At 44.0% G+C, this 21,142-nt stretch overlaps 1 protein-coding gene across 2 annotated transcripts in view; it reads left to right on the top strand.

The window, feature by feature from the left end:
• Positions 1-21,142, top strand: part of LOC115195579 (piezo-type mechanosensitive ion channel component 2) — a 160,145-nt gene that overhangs the window by 120,798 nt on the left and 18,205 nt on the right. The window contains exons 13-31 of one of the 2 annotated variants that reach the window (XM_029755585.1): positions 267-466; positions 730-878; positions 1,789-1,962; positions 4,801-5,051; positions 9,903-10,063; positions 10,350-10,526; positions 11,583-11,705; positions 12,164-12,364; positions 12,990-13,194; positions 13,416-13,517; positions 13,681-13,846; positions 14,755-14,998; positions 15,559-15,655; positions 15,929-16,094; positions 16,295-16,384; positions 18,365-18,486; positions 18,682-18,762; positions 19,197-19,300; positions 20,661-20,790. In XM_029755585.1, the coding sequence (XP_029611445.1) occupies positions 267-466; positions 730-878; positions 1,789-1,962; positions 4,801-5,051; positions 9,903-10,063; positions 10,350-10,526; positions 11,583-11,705; positions 12,164-12,364; positions 12,990-13,194; positions 13,416-13,517; positions 13,681-13,846; positions 14,755-14,998; positions 15,559-15,655; positions 15,929-16,094; positions 16,295-16,384; positions 18,365-18,486; positions 18,682-18,762; positions 19,197-19,300; positions 20,661-20,790 (2,943 nt within the window). The remainder of the gene's footprint in view (positions 1-266; positions 467-729; positions 879-1,788; positions 1,963-4,800; positions 5,052-9,902; positions 10,064-10,349; positions 10,527-11,582; positions 11,706-12,163; positions 12,365-12,989; positions 13,195-13,415; positions 13,518-13,680; positions 13,847-14,754; positions 14,999-15,558; positions 15,656-15,928; positions 16,095-16,294; positions 16,385-18,364; positions 18,487-18,681; positions 18,763-19,196; positions 19,301-20,660; positions 20,791-21,142) is intronic. The other variant, XM_029755586.1, reaches the window with a different exon arrangement.

Below are 21,142 nucleotides of genomic sequence, written 5' to 3'. Positions count from 1 at the left end.
TAGGTGAAGGCATGTAATGCAAACTTTCACATACATCTCCAGTTGACATTAATTCATGATATAAACCAAATATAAGCATGTGTCTTGAATTAGGATTCTACTCTATGTGAATAACCTCACAGGTGTCAAGAAAGACAATCATAAAAAAAAAGTTTGACAAAATTGAAAAAAATTATATTTAGCCGTAGCTGTGTTAGCTTATCCCTCTGTTGTCATCGTGGCTGTTGTCGTTGTTTCAGCTCTTCCCTCCCCTGTGTTTCCTACAGAGAAGGAGGAGGAGGTGGATGAGGGCAGTGGCCACAGGGAGATGATGGAGTTGCTAGGCAACACGCTCACGGCCATGCTGAACAAGTACTGGATCTACATCTGCGCCGGCATGTTCTTCTTCGTCAGCTTCCAGGGACGCATCGTCATGTACAAGATCATCTACATGATGCTGCTCCTCTTCTGCGTGGCCTGCTACCAGGTACTGTTACTGTAGGCTTACTGTACCTTCCACTCTGGCTGGCTCTGTGCAGGTTTTTGATCTAACCCAGCGCTGATGTGTCTTATGGGACTTTTCCTTTGGTTCCGTACTACTGGGGGAAACTAAATCACGTGCACTCCACATTCACCATTTCTATACTACACATACTACAAATAGTGAATGGTCCTATGAAGGTATATATAGGATTGTGTTTTTGGAATATAAGTCGTAGGTTTGTAACAGCCTACCTCTCTGGTCATCAGGTGCACTATGAGTGGTGGAGGAGGATGCTGAAGTACTTCTGGATGTCTGTGGTGTTCTACACCATGATGGTCCTCATCCTGGTCTACACCTTCCAGTTTGACTCCTCCATCCACGTCTGGTCCAACATGACCGGCATGAGCAAAGACAAGTGAGTAGAGAGAGAGAGAGAGAGAGAGAGAGAGAGAGAGAGAATGTGTGTGTGTGTGTGCGTGTATGTGTGTCTGTGTGCTTGGCTGTATGCACAGATACACACCTGTTCGTGAATATGTGGGTGTATGTGTCTTTACCACCATTCCGTGTTAACCGCTCTCCTCCCCATGTCTCTCCCTTCTCCCCCTGTCTCTCCCTCCTCCCCCTGTCTCTCCCTTATCCCCCTGTCTCTCCCTTCTCCCCCTGTCTCTCCCTCCTCCCCCTGTCTCTCCCTCCTCCCCCTGTCTCTCCCTCCTCCCCCTGTCTCTCCCTTATCCCCCTGTCTCGCCCTCCTCCCCCTGTCTCTCCCTCCTCCCCCTGCCTCGCCCTTCTCTCCCTCCTCCCTCTGTCTCCCCCTCCTCCCCTTGTCTCTCCCTCCTCCCCCTGTCTCTCCCTTCTCCCCCTCTCTCCCTCCTCCCCCTGTCTCTCCCTCCTCCCCCTGTCTCTCCCTTCTCTCCCTGTCTCTCCCTCCTCCCCCTGTCTCTCCCTTCTCCCCCTGTCTCTCCCTCCTCCCCCTGTCTCTCCCTCCTCCCCCTGTCTCTCCCTTCTCCCCCTGTCTCTCCCTCCTCCCCCTGTCTCCCCCTCCTCCCCCTGTCTCTCCCTTATCCCCCTGTCTCTCCCTTCTCCCCCTGTCTCTCCCTCCTCCCCCTGTCTCTGCCTCCTCCCCCTGTCTCTCCCTCATCCCCCTGTCTCGCCCTCCTCCCCCTGTCTCTCCCTCCTCCCCCTGCCTCGCCCTTCTCTCCCTCCTCCCTCTGTCTCCCCCTCCTCCCCCTGTCTCTCCCTTCTCCCCCTGTCTCTCCCTCCTCCCCCTGTCTCTCCCTCCTCCCCCTGTCTCTCCCTTCTCCCCCTGTCTCTCCCTCCCTGTGTAGACTGGAGGACCTGGGCCTGGAGAAGTTCTCTGTCCCAGCTCTGTTCATGAGGATCTTCATCCCCACCTCCTTCCTGTTGGTCTGCATCCTCCACCTGCACTACTTCCACCAGCACTTCCTCCTGCTCACTGACATCAAGACGGTGGCTGACAAACAGAAGAGCACAATCACTAGGTGGGTCTCACACACAGACTTAGATAGACATAGTATCATTGTATCTGTCCCATTATGTCAGTGAGAGCATGGGCAGTGCCACTGAGGCCATCTCCATTTTGAAGTAGTACATTTTCTTCTACCTCATTTTCTTCTTCTACTACTAGGAGTTGGTAAACAAACTGAAAGGGTGCATATTGCCACCTAGAGCGTGTTGTTTGATCAGTTATAAAACCAAGGTGGCGATTTTACTGCCAGTTGCAGTTATGGAATGTTTCCTCGCTGCCTGATCATTGGCTGATCCCTCCTGGTGACCTGGATGGAATTAGGAAGTCCCACCCAGTTGACTATTTCAACACGAAAGTCCTCAATGGCGCTGCCCATGCTATGACAGGCTTTTGGGCACTGGAGTCTATCTCTATGATGTGGGTCAGGAAAGTAAGATTTGACTCTAGCAGTGTCCATGGAATAGATCGTTTTCCCACCTGATCCCACTGAGACCACTAAGTCTCACAGAATTCTAAATGATTTGACAAAGGGTCACTCCACCCCATGATCAATCAACTCAACAGGTATTTCCAAATTCAATCAATATCAGTGCTATTTATCTTCAACAAATGTGTCATTTTTGAGGCAAAACTGATACAACTGAATTCTGAAAATGGATGCCTTGACAATCCATACAATGTATGGTCGTTTTCCATATCATATACACTTGAAGTGATTGTCGCAGATGCCTTTTTACCTATACAACTTCTCATGATCCCAATTGACACAAAAATAACTACAATACAATTTCACTGTATCAGCAATTTTATCTGGATGGTATACTGGACTGGTGTTAGGCTGTACTGGCCTCTAATTGAATTAAAACTGTCCACACTGTCCCGCAAGGGTTTCCTTTAATTGATGTGTGAAATCTACCATGGCTATCCATTCTCCATGCCCCTACTGGCTGGCAGTTGAACTGTAACCCCCTCTCTCTTTGTCTGCTCGTGTTCAATCCTTTACTTGTTGCCTGTTGTACCCTTAGCTTTAGGGCACCTCTTTTAGCTTTAGCTAACTTGGTTGTGTTTATCTTGTATGCACATGCATGCACACACAAACACACACAAACACACACAAGCCCTCACCATGGAAAGCTAAGCAAAGCTGGCCTTACCCTTCAAAATATGTTGTCATTCACCTTCTCTATCATCAAAGCATCTCTAGTTATTTCAATAGTGCTAGTTGTCCATAAGGGATTCTAAGTACATGCCACGCTTTCCTTAATTGTGGAGGGAAAGCAGCCCATAGTCCAGGATGACTAAGTGGTGCCTTACTGCCTCAGACATTAGCTGCTTGCCTGGGCAAGCCTTCTGTTTTACTGTATAGCCTCCCTAGTCTTTCACTCTGACCCATTTCCATCTAACTCTAACACGGTGTCAAGTTAAAACTGTAACTACACACCTCTGAACTGTGTTTTACGTGTATCACTGCTCAAGGTGCGGTGCAAGTATGGGTGGAATGCAATGCAATGTCATTACATCATTTTTTATTGAAAGCATATTTTGATTTGGGAGATTGCGAGTGAATGGTAAATGAGCTCTCCAGAAGTTGGAATAATTTGTAAGGTACAGAACAGTACAGAACTTGTCACATGTTATGAGAAGGAAGAAGCCTATGGACTGGATAGGTCTCTCTGTTGTTTACACCTGTCACTTTGAGACCAGTGGTCATGAAGGGAAGGAGACATAACAAGTACTCGCTTGATAACTACAGGGACCCAGCCTGACATTCTCTCCCATAGAACTAGAATTAGAGGCTTTGTCCATTCTAGTAATTCTGTTTCTATTCTGGTCCTGCGTGGCTCAGTTGCTAGAGCATGGCAGATTGCAATGCCAATTATCTTGAGTTTGATTCCCGCAAGGGACACCTAAACGAAAAATGTATGCATGCTTTGGATAAACATTTCTGCTAAATATATATATATATATATATATATATATATATATATATATATATATATATATATATGTATGTATGTATGTATGTATGTATACAGTACCAGTGAAAAGTTTGGACTACTATTTATTTATTTTTCTTACTGTCTACATTGTAGAATAATATTGAAGACATTATTATTATAAAAAAAATGTTGGGTCATTTAGCAGACGCTCTTATCCAGAGCGACTTACAGTAGTGAATGCATACATTTCATTTCATGCATTTTTTGTACTGGCCCCCCATGGGAATTGAACCTACAACCCTGGCGTTGCAAACACCATGCTCTACCAACTGAGCCACAGGGAAGGCCATTATACCTATGAAACAACACATGGAATCATGTAGTAACCAAAAAAGTGTTAAACAAATCAAAATATAATTTAGACTCTTCAAAGTATCCACCCTTTGCCTTGATGACAGCTTTGCACACTCTTGGCCGTCTCTTAACCAGCTTCACCTGGAATGATTTTCCAACAGCCTTGAAGGAGTTCCCACATATGCTGAGCACTTGTTGGCTGCTTTTCCTTCAATCTGCAGTCCAACTCATCCCTAACCATCTCATTTGGTTTGAGGTTGGGTGATTGTGGGGGCCAGATCATCTGATGCAGCACTCCATCACGCTCCTTCTTGGAGACGAATCTCAAATATAAAATATATTTTGATTTGTTTAACACTTTTTGGTTACTACATGATTCCATATGTGATATTTCATAGTGTTGATGTCTTCACTATTATTCTACAATGTAGAAAACAGTAAAACTATAGAAAACCCCTTGAATGAGTAGGCGTGTCCAAACTTTTGACTGGTACTATAGTGTGTATAAAAATGTTATACGGTATATATTATTGTTATTTTCTTTTCTCCATTCCCAGGCTGGTGCACCTAGATGGCAGTCTGGCAGACATCTCTCTGATCAAACCCACCCTCACTGTGACCACCAAAGAGGAGGAAGCTGGGGAGAAGGTGCAGCTGGAAGAGGAGGAGGAGAAGGAGGAGAATAGAAGATATGAGGATGAAGAGGAGATGGGGAGGTATGAAGAACCACAGGAGCACTGCAGCAAGGTGGAGAATTACCCCTGCCCCCCCAAAGCACAACCAGAGTCTCCGGTCGACGAGATGTCAGGTACAGACAGACAGACTCACACAGACATGCACATGCCACACATGCACAGGGACAACAAATAAACTTTTTATGAATATCACAAAACGTTGGATCAGTTTGCAAGCACCTTCATTCATCCAATAAAAGTTGATGTATCTCATTCAGAAGCCTTCATCTAAAATAATGAATCACCTGGAATAATTTGATAAGTAAACATTGTACGTTAGCGGGGGGAACCTATAAAAACAGTTGCTATGTTTTGATTGTGACGCATCCCGCTAGGTAATCCGTATGAATACTTTGCCAAGTACATAGACTTTGTATTTTGGTGTAGTGTAATAAAATCATTGATTAGATGTGAATGTGACATATCCCAATATGCTAGGGCTTTATTGGAGTGACGTGAATCAGACACTGAGAGAGAGAGAGGAAGACAGTAAACAGATGGGAATGAAATTGTCTAGACTTGTTTGATGAACTAACAGGCTTGGAAGCCGTGTTTAGTCAGAGCCATGCACCTCTAGGATGTAAAATTTTATTATGGTACCCTGAATACACCTTTTTTTCAGAGGTATTTTCTCGTAGGTTCTCATTATTGTTACACTGTGCTTTATGCAATAGCCAAATGCTAAATTGCTAACCATTGTAAGTATGGAGGGTTTTGGTTGTTGAACTCCCATACAGTGGAGAGACTACATGCGATCCAATTCTCTAGTAGTCTTTTCCGAGTGAATGAGGTGTTAATTTGATGCTGGCTAACTTCATTTGGCTTTGATTGTCTAGTGAGGGAGAAGAATTCTTCCTCTGTTTGACCGTGTGTTTAGTTTAGTTAATTAGGATCACCATTAGCCACTACACTTGCAGCAGCTACTCATCCTGGGGTCCACATAAAACATATAAATACATGACAAAGTACAGAACAGGAATAGACAAAAACAACATAAGATTTTATTTATATTTTTTAATTTAATGTAATAAGTTATACATAGGAAAGACACCCAAGAGACAACAAAAATAATATTTACACACTAATCATATACAGTACCAGTCATAAATGTGGACACACCTACACATTCAAAGGTTTTTCTTTATTTGTACTTTTTTCTACATTGTAGAATAATAGTGAAGACATCAAAACTATTAAATTACAGATATGAAATTATGTAGCAACCAAAAAAGTGTTAAACAAATAAAAATATATTTTAGATTCTTCATTGTAGCCACCCTTTGCCTTGATGAGAGCTTTGCACACTCTTGGCATTCTCTTAACCAGCTTCACCTGGAATGCTTTTCCAACTGTCTTAAAGGAGTTCCCATATATGCTGAGCACTTGTTGGCTGCTTTTCCTTTACTTTGCAATGCAACTCATCCCAAACCATCTCAATAGGGTTGAGGTCAGGGGATTGTGGAGGCCAGGTCACTCCATCACTCTCCTTCTCGGTTTAATTGCCCTTACACAGCCTGGAGGTGTGTTGGGTCATTGTCATTTTGAAAACAAATGATAGTATGCTTCATGGTGGGAACAACACATGCGGAGATCATCCGTTCACCTACTATGCGTCTCAGAAACACAACCAAAAATCTAAAATTTGGAGTCATCAGACCAAAGGACAGATTTTCACCAGTCTAATGTCCTTTGCTCGTGTTTCTTGGCCCAAGCAAGTCTCTTCTTATTATTGGTGTCCTTTAGTAGTGGTTTCTTGGCAGCAATTCGACCAAGGCCTGATTCACACAGTCTCCTCTGAAAAGTTGATGTTGAGATGTGTCTGTTACTTGAACTCTGTGAAGCATTTATTTGGGCTGGAATTGCTGAGGCTGGTAACTCTAATGAACTTATCCTCTGCAGTAGCGGTAACTCTGGGTCTTCCTTTCCTGTGGCGGTCCTCATGAGAGCCAGTTTCATCATAGCTCTTCATGGTTTTTGTGACTGCACTTTAAGAAACTTTCAAAGTTCTTGACATTTTCTGGATTGACTGCCTTCATGTCTTAAAGTAATGATGGAATGTCGTTTTTCTTTGCTTATTGGAGCTGTTCTTGCCATAATATGGACTTGATCTTTTACCAAATAGGGCTATCTTCTGTACACCACCCCTACCTTGTCACAACACAACTGATTGGCTCAAACACATTAAGAAGGAAAGAAATTCCACAAATGAACTTTTAACAAGGCACACCTGTTAATTGAAATGTATTTATCAAGCTACTTTGAAGAATCTCAAATATAAAATATATTTTGATTTGTTTAACACTTTTTTGGTTACTACATGATTCCATATGTGTTATTTCATAGTTTTGATGTCTTCACTATTATTCTACAATGTAGAAAATAGTAAAAATAATGAGTAGGTGTGTCCAAACTTTTGACTGGTACTATATTTTATTTTTATTTATTTTTTGAAAAGAGGAACGATATCAGTGAAATGCCTTCGATAAATGATCGTTATGGTCGGTGTCGATCATTTTCGGTTTATTGTCCCAGCTCTAGTGCGTGTGTGTGTGTGTGTGTGTCTGAACCCTGACGCTGTCTCAGAGTCTTTACAGAACACTGCTTGGGCTGTTCAACATCTGTTTCCTGCTGATGTAAGAATGAATTTGAATATGTTAAAGGTGTGTGGGTGTGTGGGTGTGATTGTGATGACACATACTGCCACAGAATGTGCTGAAATCCACTCAGCCCAGTCTCACATAGCCGAGGGGAGTAAATCACACGTACAAGTGACACAGGTGTGTCTGTCAGAGGTGTCTGTGTGATTTATCTCCGTCTGCTCCTGTTATGAAGACACTGATCTTATTTGCCCTGCTGTTAACTATCAGAGAGTTGGATCTGAAAAGGTTTGCTTGTGGTTGTGAAAGGGTATTCCAAGGTTAGATGAGAGTATCACTTGTTGACACTCTATACTGACTGTTGAGAACTGAATGATCTTTCCATGTTGTTCGCCATCCACCACCATTCAAATTGAACACCCCCCTCTAGTGGTATTCTGGCTCACCGTCTAATGCTCTGCACTTGGAACGGGGTCCCCGTCTGTGTACTGTAGGCAAGCGAGCTTTATGTCCCCATTTACAGAGTGATTTGTCTTTGCCTTAATAATGCTTGGCAGTTGACTGTAAACAACCTCAGGTTAGCTCTTGAACAAAGTGTTTCCATTTCTACCCATTAACGTGAAGTACTCTCTCTCTGTCTCTCTCTCTCTCTCTCTCTCTGTCTCTCTCTCTCTCTCTTTCTGTATTTCTCTGTCTCTCACTCTCTCTCTTTCTCTCTCTCTGCCGCTCTCTGTGTCTCTCTCTCTCTGTCTCTCTCTGGCTCTCTCTCTGCGTGTCTTTCTCTCTGTGTCTCTCTCTCTGTGTGTGTCGATCTCTCTATCCTCTGTGTGTGTGTCGCACTCTCTCTCTCTGTGTGTCTCTCTCTGTCACTCTCTGTGTCTCTCTATCTCTCTGTGTCTCTCTATCTCTCTGTGTCTCTCTCTCTCTGTGTCTCTCTCCATCTCTCTGTCTCGCTCTGTCTCTCTCTCAATTCAATTCAATTCAATTCGCTTTATTGGCATGACGTAACAATGTACATATGGCCAAAGCTTATTTTGGATATTTACAATATAAAAATAAATAAAAAATGAGAATCAAAATTGTCAATGGGACAACAGTAACAACAATAACCAAGGGTCAAAATAACCATACATTCAACAATAACAATAAGCATACAGTAGAGGACATGTGCAGGTTGATTGGTCTGTCAGACACTGTCCCTCAACTTATGGCAGGCAGCAATGTAGTGCGCTGCCAACCCACAGCTCTCAACGTCCTCCCCCAACAGGACGGGTAGCCTATCCTCATCAGAGAGGTCTTTGAAACCTTGACTAAGTGTTTCAAATTTGGAAAAATGACACTCTCTAATTGTTTTATATTTTTGACATTTTGTCAGGAAATGCAGCTCTGTCTCAGGTTCTGCTGTTGTGCAGTGGTTGCACAGCCTTTCCTCTACAGGGAGCCAGGTTTTCCTGTGTCTACCCTTCTCAATGGCAAGGCTGTGCTCACTGAGCCTGTACTTTGTCAAGGTTTTTCTAAGGTTTTGATCAGTAACCATGGTCAAATAGTTAGCCACGGTGTACTGTCGATCTAGGGCCAGATAGCACTGCATTTTGCTTTGTGTTTGTGCTTGTGTTTCCCAATAAGCAATGTAGTTTTGTTTTGACTGTGTTGTAATTTGGTTTATTCTTATTGATTGGATGTTCTGGTCCTGAGGCTTCAGTGTGTTAGTAGAACAGGTTTGTGAACTCAGCCCCAGGACTAGCTGGATGAGGGGACTCTTTTCTTTGCTCAGCTCTTGGCATTGCAGGGCTTGGTAATGATATGAGAGAGGGTCACTGTATTTTAGATGTTTCCAAAACTGAATTGCTCTTTTTTTGAGTTTTTATTATTAGTGGATATTGGCCTAATTCTGCCCTGCATTCTCTCTCTCTCTCTCTCTCTCTCTCTCTCTCTCTCTCTCTCTCTCTCTCTCTCTCTCTCTCTCTATCTCTCTCTCTCTCTCTCTCTCTCTCTCTCTCTGTGTGTGTCTCTCTCTGTTTCTCTGTGTCTCTCTCTCTCTGTGTTTTTCTCTCTCTGTCTCTCTGTGTGTGTGTGTGTGTTCTCTCTGTCACTCTCTGTGTCTCTCTCTCTCTGTGTCTCTCTCTCTTTGTCTCTTTTTATTTCTCTCTGTCTCTCTCTGTCTCTCTCTGTCTGTCTCTCTCTCTGTCTCTCTCTCTTTGTCTCCCTGTGTGTGTGTCTCTCTCTCTCTCTGTGTGTGTGTCTCTCTCTGTGTGTCTCTCTCTCTCTCTATGTCTCTCTCTTTCTCTATTTCTCTGTGTATCTTTCCCACTCACCCTCCTCTCCCAGACCTGAGGAGTAAGTGGTATCTGGTAGTGGACCGCCTCACAGTGCTCTTCCTCAAGTTCCTACAGTACTTCCAGCAGCTGCAGCTGACTGTCTGGTGGCTCCTGGAGCTCCACATCATCAAGATTGTCTCCTCCTACATCCTCTGGGTCTCCATCAAAGAGGTGAGTCGACCTATTCAGCCGCTTTCTCACAAAGATTGCAATGAGAATACTAGCATGAGATGCTAACAGTCCTCACAATCACTGACTGTTAATCAATTGTGTGTGCACAGTCTCACCACTTTTCACTCGATCTCTCTAAATGGTCTTTACATTGTAACAGACAACTCCCCCTCTCCATCGAAATAGGCTTTCAAGATCCCATGTATGGACAGTCACACTGTATTTTCACAACACATACTCTACCTTGAGAAGGTTAAGGTGTCTTTTGACTGAATCTGTTCTCCAGGTGTCTCTGTTCAACTACGTGTTCCTGGTGAGTTGGGCGTTCGCCCTGCCCTTCAGTCAGTTCAGGCCCCTGGCCTCCAGCGTCTGTACCGTCTGGACCTGTGTCATCATTGTCTGCAAGATGCTCTACCAACTCACCTCTATAAACCCCTCTACATACTCCAACAACTGCTCCATGGTGGGTTGGTGGAAAGGGGGAGTGGGTGTGTGTGGGTTGGTGGAAAGGGGGAGTGGGTGTGTGTGGGTTGGTGGAAAGGGGGAGTGGGTGTGTGTGGGTTGGTGGAAAGGGGGAGTGGGTGTGTGTGGGTTGGTGGAAAGGGGGAGTGGGTGTGTGTGGGTTGGTGGAAGGGGGATCGGGTGGGGTGTATGCATGCAGGCCTGTATAGTAACTTCTGATCTTTCCTCAATAATTAATTTCTCTCTCTCTCCTGTCTCTCGCTTCCTGTCTCTCGCTCCTCTCTCTCCTTCTCTTTTCTCTCTCCGTCTCTCCTTCTCTCTCTTTATCTCTCTATCTCGTCCTTTCTCTCCTCTCTCTCTCCTCCTTCTCTGTCTCTCCTTCTCTTCTCTCTCTCCTTCCTCTCCTCATCTCTCCATCTCTGTCTCCTTCTCTTGTCTCTCTTCCTTGCCTCTGTCTCTCTCGCATACTTCTCTCATTTCTCTCTCTCTCTCTCTCTCCTTTCTCTGTCTCTCCTTTCTCTGTCTCTCTCCTTTCTCTCTCTCTCTCCTTTCTCTCTCTCTCTCCTTTCTCTGTCTCTCTCCTTTCTCTCTCTCTCTCTCTCCTTTCTCTGTCTCTCCTTTCTCTGTCTCTCTCCTTTCTCTCTCTCTCTCCTTTCTCTCTCCTCTCTCTCTCTCTCTCTCTCCTTTCTCTCTCTCCTCTCCTTTCTCTGTCTCTCCTTTCTCTGTCTCTCTCCTTTCTCTCTCTCTCTCTCTCTCCTTTCTCTGTCTCTCCTTTCTCTGTCTCTCTCCTTTCTCTCTCTCTCCTTTCTCTCCTTTCTCTCTCTCTCTCCTTTCTCTCCTTTCTCTCTCTCTCTCTCTCTCTCATTTTTCTCTCTCTCTCTCTCTCCTTTCTTTCGCTCACTCTATCTCCCTTCTCTCTCTCTCCTCTTGCTCTCTCCTCTTTGAGTGTCTCCTCTAGGGGATCAGTCTGACCTAAACCAGTCATTATACTCTGGTGTGTTGTGCTAGTCTTTACTATTTCAGGGTGTTAATGCCACTCCTTTCCTCTCGTCCGTAGCCTCTGAACTACACGGATGCCCAGAGGAGTGAGATGGCCCACTCCCTGCTCTACAGCGCCCCTGTGGACCCAGCCAACTGGGTGGGCCTCCGCAAGTTTTCCCCCCTACTGGAGAACCTGAGGGTGAGTGGAGGAGAGACGCTGCACTGGGAACCTGACTACACACACACACACACACACACACACACATACACACACACACACACACACACACACACACACACACATACACACACACACACACACACACACACACACACACACACACACACACACACACACACACACACATACACATACACACACATACACACACACACATACACACACACACACAGTACACAGTACACATACAGTATAGCCTGTATTCTCACGTATACATACAACTACTGTAATTATGTTACATTATACACTAATATCATCTCCTGGTCATCCCTTCCAGTATTCGAATTACATTTAACTCTTGGGGGTATCCTTGTAAACAGTGGGTTAGACCTATACTGGAAAATATGTTTATGTCATTAACACATACACTGTCAAACCCTGTCCCCTTTATCTGTCCTATCTCCATCTCCAACCAGAACAACCTGTTGATACTGGCCCTGCTGGCGTTCGAGGTGACCATCTACCGTCACCAGGACCTGTACCGCATGAGGAACAACCTCACCACCCCCGTCACCAGAACCATCTTCCATGACATCACCCGGCAACACCTCGACGACGGCATCCTCAACTGTGCCAAGTACTTCATCAACTACTTCTTCTACAAGTTCGGCCTGGAGGTAGGATGCCATGTCACTGTTGAGTTTCACTCTGCAAATACATTCTTATCCGTTTTCGGACTATAGCAAAGTGTCCATGTTTTTTCCTTGTGCGATAATTGGAATATTTACAAGAATATCTTTGTTTTGAAATATCTGTTAAGAATGTTAAAGTAATTGTTGAGTTGTCTTATTATGAATACCGGAATACCGTTATGGATCCACATCCATACCGGTAACGATATTTGGATACAGTGCTAAATGAAATGAAAAGTTCTACAAATTCAACTACTTCACTGTCAGTAGTTTTGTCCTAGTTTGGTTGAGTATCAAACCATCAGAAGAGAGACCATTAAAATCACCTAGAAATCATTTGTGATCATTCAAGGGTAAAGCTCTAATCATTAAACATATTTCAAACTTTTATTACTCAGATACTGCCATACTGTCAAAAATTAGAAAAATATTACGATATGATATTTTCACCATATCGCCCAGCCCTAAGTTTCCTACATGACTGAGACATAACTCCTACTTCCGAACTCCATCTTCATGCTTCCTACCCGTAACCCTCTGTAGCCCCAATATAAAAGTCCCGTGAGACTAAAGCTTCCTAAATATGAACTATTGTCATTGTTATTGTAAGACATGCTTCCTGTTAGCGGTGAACGTGATTGGCCAGAGGATGGACTTCTACGCCATGCTCCATGCCTTCGGCCTGATCGCGGTCATCTACCGCCGGCGGCGAAAGGCCATTGCTGAGATCTGGCCCAAGTACAGCTGCTTCCTGGCCTGCATGCTCACCTTCCAGTACTTTGTCTGCATCGGCTTCCCACCGGCCGCCTGCAAAGGTGGGTGGAGCAACAGAAAGATATCAAACACATCATTTTGTATTGCATTGTATTATATTGTATGTTGGGCCATTTACCTCTATGGCCGGACCTGCTGCGTCCATTTTGCTTCATTTAATGTCTCTCCTGTGTCAAAGTTAGTACATAATCTTGCACAGGTCATAACAGACTGTATAATAATAGTGTTTAAATGGATCCATTCCCTCTCCTCATTTTCCCAGACTACCCATGGAGGTTCCCCTCATCCTCCACAGACTCCAATGTCATCAAGTGGCTCTATTTCCCTGACTTCCACACCAAGCCCAACCCCCTGTTCCTGCTCTGTGAGTACCGCCTGTATTTACTGAGCGTTTGCCATTGGGATTGCTGCCACTGGGCCTGGGACTGGGTTTGGGATTGACTTGAAATAAGTGTGTTTTTCTTCATCCTCCTGTTTTCTGTCCCTCCTGTTCCTCTTCCTCCTCCTCCTCCTGTCCTCTCCCGCAGATGACTTCATGCTGCTGCTGTGTGCCTCACTGCAGAGGCAGGTGTTTGAGGAGGAGAACGAGGCTGCCGTGCGCCTCTTGGCCGGGGATAACGTGGAGATCTGCAGGGACTTGGACGCCGCCTCCTTCAGTCAGCACAACCCCGTTCCTGACTTCATCCACTGCAGGTAGTCTATATGAAACACAGTACCAGCCAGGCCCAGGTCTGGTACACAGGCTGTGCCTGATCAGGTATCGAACCTGTGACTCGTGAAAGAGTTAGCCTTATGTACTAAAATCCATGTGTTTTTCTCAGTGTGCCAGCTCTAGTTGTTTGGTCTTAGGCAAGTTATTCCATTCACTGTCAAGTTATTCCATCTCTCTAAGTCCCTGTCCAAAGTGTCTATTATAAAGTCCCTTTAGACACTTAGACACTTTCCTTGGGTTCCCATTGTTTTGACATGTAAAGTGAGTGAAGTGAGCACATTGCCAAACACCTGTGTTTTCCTTCCGCTCTCACCTCTCTTTCCCTCACTCTTTCCTGGTATCAGACAAGCCTTTAACCTTGTCCTGTGAGTGACTCGAACATGGCTTTCCATGTTCCTGAAAAAGGGGGAACCGTTCTGACACGAGTGGCCTGTAAAACAGCTGGCCCTTTGGAACAGTCAGCACGAGGTCGTATCAGAAATGCCCCCCCCCCAGTCTCTGACACCACTGCTCCTCCAGTTCACATACATCTGCCTGTAAAAACAACAGGAGCTGGTGACCGTGGTGATGACAATGTGTCAACTAAGTTGTAATATTGAATGAATTAAAGTATTGCGTTGTAGAATAAAATAGTCAACTTATCTCTGCTCATCTCTGTATGGATAGTAAAAAGCTTGTATTTGGACATGTATTGTTCCAGAATATATTTTTGTTGAACGTTAGCTTTGCTGCTGTATATGGCAACTGCATGCTTTCCCCATACTCTGGTTCAAAACCCAATTTCAAATTTGATGATTTGAATGACAGATTCCAAACAAGTGACTTTTGCTTTGAATGTTGTCATTCCCTCACTTCAATAAGTCTTTATTAATTAATTTCCCTCTTTCAGATCCTACCTGGACATGCTGAAGGTTATCATGTTCAGCTACCTCTTCTGGTTCGTGCTCACCATCATCTTCATCACGGGCACCACGCGCATCTCCATCTTCTGTATGGGCTACCTGGTGGCCTGCTTCTACTTCCTGCTCTTCGGGGGCGACCTGCTGCTCAAGCCAATCAAAAGTATCCTGCACTACTGGGACTTCCTGATTGCCTACAACGTGTTTGTGATCACCATGAAGAACATACTCTCGGTAAGTGTTGGCAACACTAGATACAGTGTTATTGAATACTGGGATTACTGGGAATTCGGAAAATCAGTTTGGGCAGCCATCTTGGCATCAAACGTTGTAGTAAGATAATGAGATTGTAGTTAGAATGCAACATTTACAAATGTTGTTATTGTGGGTTTTTGGAGCCAAACGGGAAGATAGTTTGCCGAAGTCTGGCTCTGGGCGCAGTATGGTGACACATACCTGCCTAACAATTGAAAAAAAGTCAAAAGAGCGATGCTACTCCAAATGAAAACAAAACAGTACTGCTGTCCTGAAACACGGGCAAGGATTCAATCCGATCGCACTTGATCAACAATGAGGCTTTTAAAGGTAATGTTCCTGCGTTTGCGGAGATTGCATTAACGGTAAACACTGCAGATGAATTGGGGACATATAGGATCAGTTCGGCCGGCTGGCCAGATAGGACAAGTTCAGCTGATCAGACCTCTGCAACAGCATACAGTAATCTAGATGTTGTGGTGTGTTTGGCTGCCGCTGTGTCCTGTTTTAGCTGACTGGTTTGTCCTCTTGGTCCTCAGATACTAGCCTGTGGGTACATAAAAGTCCTGGTCACCGATCACTGTTGGCTCATTCAGCTCTTCAGCCTGGCCTGCACTATAAAGGGCTATTCTAAACGTAAGTGACCCTATTGCCAATGTAAAGCAGCGTGCCTTTGGAAACTCACTTTCTCCGTGTTGATATGTGACTAAAATGTAACTCACTTGAAAGGATTTACTAAACATTATTCAGTTACATTTTCATAAATGCTTGATGATGACTCCATCGGAAGGGGGTGGGGACTGTACTGTATAATTTGAGTTGAGAAGTTTTATTTGACTTCTAAATATAAAGAATCAAAAAATTGAATGAATAAATATTTGATGATTCACATTTTTGAAATCCTTGCAGCTGAGCAGCACACCCACAAGCAGTGTGAGTTGCCTAGCGACGAGGCAGGCATCATCTGGGATAGCATCTGTTTTGCCTTCCTGTTGCTACAGCGACGTGTTTTCATGAGCTACTACTTCCTGCATGTGGTCGCCGACATCCGCTCCTCACAGATCCTGGCCTCCAGGTAAATTGTACTATTGTTTGGTTGACCCTCGTCTACTATCCAGCTCTCTCTCAGTGGACCCTGGGGATGAGGTTACTTTAATCCACTTTACTTTCACAATGACCATCACATTTTCCTTTTAATAGAAAATCAAAGTTGACTGTTTATTCAGTCAATTTATTTGTCAATTTATGTGAAAAGTATTGTGTTTGTTGTGTTAGAGGGGCTGAGCTGTTCCAGGCGACCATAGTGAAAGCTGTCAAAGCCAGGATCGAAGTGGAGAAAAAGTCTATGGACCTGCTGAAGAGACAGTGAGCGCATTTTCTACACAGATATAATATACATGCATTACACATATGACGTACACACAGAAATATAATATGCACTAAAGCCATAGACTGTTCTCTCTGCCTCTGTATGGCAGGCGGTACCGGAGCAACAAGTCTGACACCAACAGGCTCCTGAAAAGCTTCTATCCCCAAGTCACAAGACTGCTAAATAGCTAACAAAATGTCTACAGACTACCTCCATTGACCCTTCTATAAAAAAAAAATTTGAGACTCACAGGTCTCTACACACACACACACACACACACACACACACACACACACACACACACACACACACACACACACACACACACACACACACACACACACACACACACACACACACACACTTACTGGCTTTACAAACACACACTCACAAACAATCATCATATATGCTGCTGCTACTCTGTTTATCGTATATCCTGATGCCTTGTCCCCTTACCCCTTTACATATCTACCTCTATCACTCCAGAATCTCTGCACATTGGAAATATGGTATTGGCACTGACCCTGAAACTGACCCTGTATATAGCTTACTTACTTTCTCATGTTCTTCTTCTAGTTCTTGTGTGTTTTTGTTCTACTTGACTTTATTTTATAGTACTATACTGTATATTGATATTGATTACTGCATTGTTGGGAAAGAGCTTGCAAGAAAGGCCTTTCACTGTACTTGTGCACGTAACAATAACAAGGTCAAACTGTTGAAACTATACAGTGAAGTCCAAAAGTATTTGGACAGTGACAAATGTTTTGTTATTTTGGCTCTGTACTCCAGCACTTTGGATTTGATATCGGGTGAACCGTTTTGAAATTACAGCCCTTTTTGTACATAGTCCCCCCACGTTAGGGAACCAAAAGTATTTGGACAAATTCCCTTAATGGGTATTAAAGTAGTCCAAAGTTTAGTATTTTGTTCCCATATTCTTAGCACGCAATGACTACATCAAGCTTGTGAATGGATGCATTTATGGTTTGTTTTGGTAGTGTTTCAGATTATTTTGTGCCCAGTAGAAATAAATGGTAAATAATGTATTGTGTCATTTTGGAGTCACTTTTATTGTAAATTAGAATAGAATATGTTTCTAAACACTTCTACATTAATGTGGATGCTGCTATACATCCCCACACGTCCTGACACCAAGCCAAACACTAACCCCTATTACATCCACACACGTCCTGACACCAAGCCAAACACTAACCCCTATTACATCCACACACGTCCTGACACCAAGCCAAACACTAACCCCTATTACATCCACACACGTCCTGACACCAAGCCAAACACTAACCCCTATTACATCCACACACGTCCTGACACCAAGCCAAACACTAACCCCTATTACATCCACACACGTCCTGACACCAAGCCAAACACTAACCCCTATTACATCCACACACGTCCTGACGCCAAGCCAAACACTAACCCCTATTACATCCACACACGTCCTGACGCCAAGCCAAACACTAACCCCTATTACATCCACACACGTCCTGACGCCAAGCCAAACACTAACCCCTATTACATCCACACACGTCCTGACACCAAGCCAAACACTAACCCCTATTACATCCACACACGTCCTGACACCAAGCCAAACACTAACCCCTATTACATCCACACACGTCCTGACACCAAGCCAAACACTAACCCCTATTACATCCACACACGTCCTGACGCCAAGCCAAACACTAACCCCTATTACATCCACACACGTCCTGACACCAAGCCAAACACTAACCAGTTTATAATAGCAATAAGGGACCTTGGGGGTTTGTGGTATATGGCCAATATACCACAGCTAAGGGCTGTATCCAGGCACTCTGCATTGTGCATAAGAGCAGCCCTTAGCCGTGGTATATTGGCCATATACCACACCCCCTCGGGCCTTATTGCTTAAATATACAGTGGTCAGAGACTATTGGTCATTTGTGATCGTTTCTATCTCTGTGTCCAATCAGAATGGACCGCATCAAGAGTCGGCAGCAGAAGTTCAAGAGAGGCAAGGAGAGGATGTTGAGCTTGGTGCAGGAAAGCGGAGACGTCGAGGATGAGGAGGAGGATGATGAAGGTGGGACAGCAAGTGGGTTTTGAGTAACGAGTGCACTGACAGCCATGTTTGGATGATCTTCTATGTAGGCCTATACAGTTTTGCATTGATTGAACGATAAGCCTGTTTGAAGACACGCATCACAGTCCCACAACAATTACATATACAGACACATTCCATTCACATCATCAAGTACTTTGAAAGCAAAATAAAATCTTTGTTTTTCAGATAAAGAAAATACCGACAAAGAGAAGAGCAGGGGGAAGACAAAGAAGCAGTGGTGGAGGCCGTGGGTGGACCATGCATCCAGTGAGTGAACTTCGACCTTTCTATTTCAATATTCCAATTCAATAAGATACTGTGACTGTAGTTACATGTAAATAAATTAGGCACACTCTTAGAAAAAGGGTTCCAAAAGGGTTCTCCGGCTGTCCCCATAAGATAATCCTTTTTTGTTCCAGGTTGAACCATTTTTGGTTCCAGGTAGAACCCTCTGTGGAAATGGTCTTACATGGAACCCAAAAGGGTTCTACCTGGAACCAAAAATGGTTCTTCAAAGGGTTATCTTATGGAAACAGCCTAAGAATGATTTTAGGTTGTAGAAAGCTCCTTTTTTTCTAAAAGTGCATGAATTCGTTGTTGACACACTGTTTGTCTTTACATTAATATATGTGTGTACAATGTAATACACGGGTGGACTAGTGTAAGTAGGTAACCTTTAACCTCTTTCACTCCCTTCTCAGTGGTGAGAAGTGGTAACTATTACCTGTTTGAGACTGACAGTGAAGAAGAGGAGGAAGAGGAGGATAAGAAGGAGGAAGAGCCACCCAAGAAGTCTGCATTTCAGGTACTCAAACATAGGAAATGACCCCTTTACCATTGTCCTGCATTGAGAATATAGAGTTTTGTCCAGCGAAACCAGTTGGACTGTTTTTGATTTGATCTGTATCGGTTATTTAAAAAAGACTGCTTGCTTCTATTTCTGTTTGGACCGATTTCTAATGTGTAATTGTTCTTACAACAGACAAGTAACAAGTCGTTCTTTTGCTAATTCCCTGATTTTGTTTGTTCTTTTGGCACTTAACAGTTTTCTTTCTTTTTAAGTACTAACTGCTAACATCCTTTGTCGTGAGTTGTGTTTATTTGACCTTTATTTGCAACAAACGTTATGTTCTCTAACTCTCACCCCTGCTTTGTCCTCCCTTTGTAGAGAGCAATCCGAAAGTTTGCCTCTGCCTCGTTGGCTTTACCAAAGTCTATCATTAAGCTGCCCAAAACTGCTCTGCAGTATATAATGAGGGCAGCCAAGGTACTCTCACTACTAGGTCTCCATCTTGTATTTCCCTTTTGTATGCTGTGTGTATACTCTTTCCCCCTTGAGCACTCCAGTCCAAGCCACTTTCTCACGACGTTACACGCATTTTCCACTCTCACTCCAAAACATCACCACGATGTCAACAAAGTTCTGTTCAAAGACCACGGCCCCGCTCCATTTCACAAGATGCTGCTGAGTCATGACAAAATGGCCACCGCTGATGATGCATGGAAATGCAGTGAACTGTTGCTTTGGGAGAGAGATATGCATGTGGTGGTGGCTTTTCTTCCAGGGTAATTCTCTGTGGGGATTGGTCTGTGTCTCAAGCAGGTTTGGGGTCAATTTCAGGACGTAAACTGAAATGTACTGAACTAAAATGGAACTGACCCCAACCCTGGTCTCAAACTAGTAATTGTTGGTGGTGTTCATCTTGAGGGGTGCTTTATTCCATTGTAAATCCATTTTCTGTCCCGTTGACATAAACACATGCCCTTACATTCCATTTCATTGGATCAAAACACCCCCTGAAACTGTATCGTGTACTTTGTCAATGGCTTTTGCTTTTATATGTGAGTTACTGGTTGGTTGACTAGATTATTTTCTCTTTGGCTGCCTAATCCTGACACATTTCCTACACTCATCTCAACTATTTTGTTTTGAGTGTGTGAACTTAATTTGAGTCCCATTGCTTTTGATTAAACACTTGCTCACCAATGGTAAGTTTGTCAACATGAACCAGACGCACTAAGATCAAATCTCTTAACGGTTGTTCAATATGTAGCAGGGTGGGTGTCACAATTAAGCAGCCAAACATCCTTTCAACAGAATCTCTGGACACATTGTGTTTGATCACCAGTCCACAAGTGTGGCTGTTAACGTTTTCTCCCCACAGTTTGTGTACCATGCCTGGATCACCGACTCCAAGACGGCTATGAAGGAGCGCAGCAAGGAGAAACGCCGCTTCTGGAAGAAATACACTGAAGGGAGCAGCAGCAAGCCAAGGAAAGAGGACATGAGGGAAGGTATGGAGGAGGACCCAAGTTCTCATTCAAAGCAGATGACTTAGGCTTTCAGTTTCCTCCGTTTCCAACCTTAGCCTGGTTTAACGAGACTGAACATTGTGCAAATGTCAAACATTGGTGAGTGCAGCATTCAGTTTGGTTAAACCAGACTAATTCAACCCAGTGTAGGAGATTTAATATGCTAGCAGTGTCACGTCCTGCTCCCTCTCTCCAGTGCTCGACGTCGCCAGTTTACTCATTATTACGCACACCTGCGCCTCATGAGACTCACCTGGACTCTATCACCTTCCTGATTACCTCACCTATATATGTCACTCCCTTTGGTTCTTTCCCCAGGCACTATTGATTATGT

The sequence above is a fragment of the Salmo trutta genome, chromosome 6 (assembly GCF_901001165.1).
Source record: "Salmo trutta chromosome 6, fSalTru1.1, whole genome shotgun sequence".
In the NCBI taxonomy this organism is placed as follows: Eukaryota; Metazoa; Chordata; class Actinopteri; order Salmoniformes; family Salmonidae; genus Salmo; species Salmo trutta.
The sequence above is the reverse complement of the archived record's forward strand: the minus strand, read 5'-3'. Positions and strand labels throughout refer to the sequence as shown.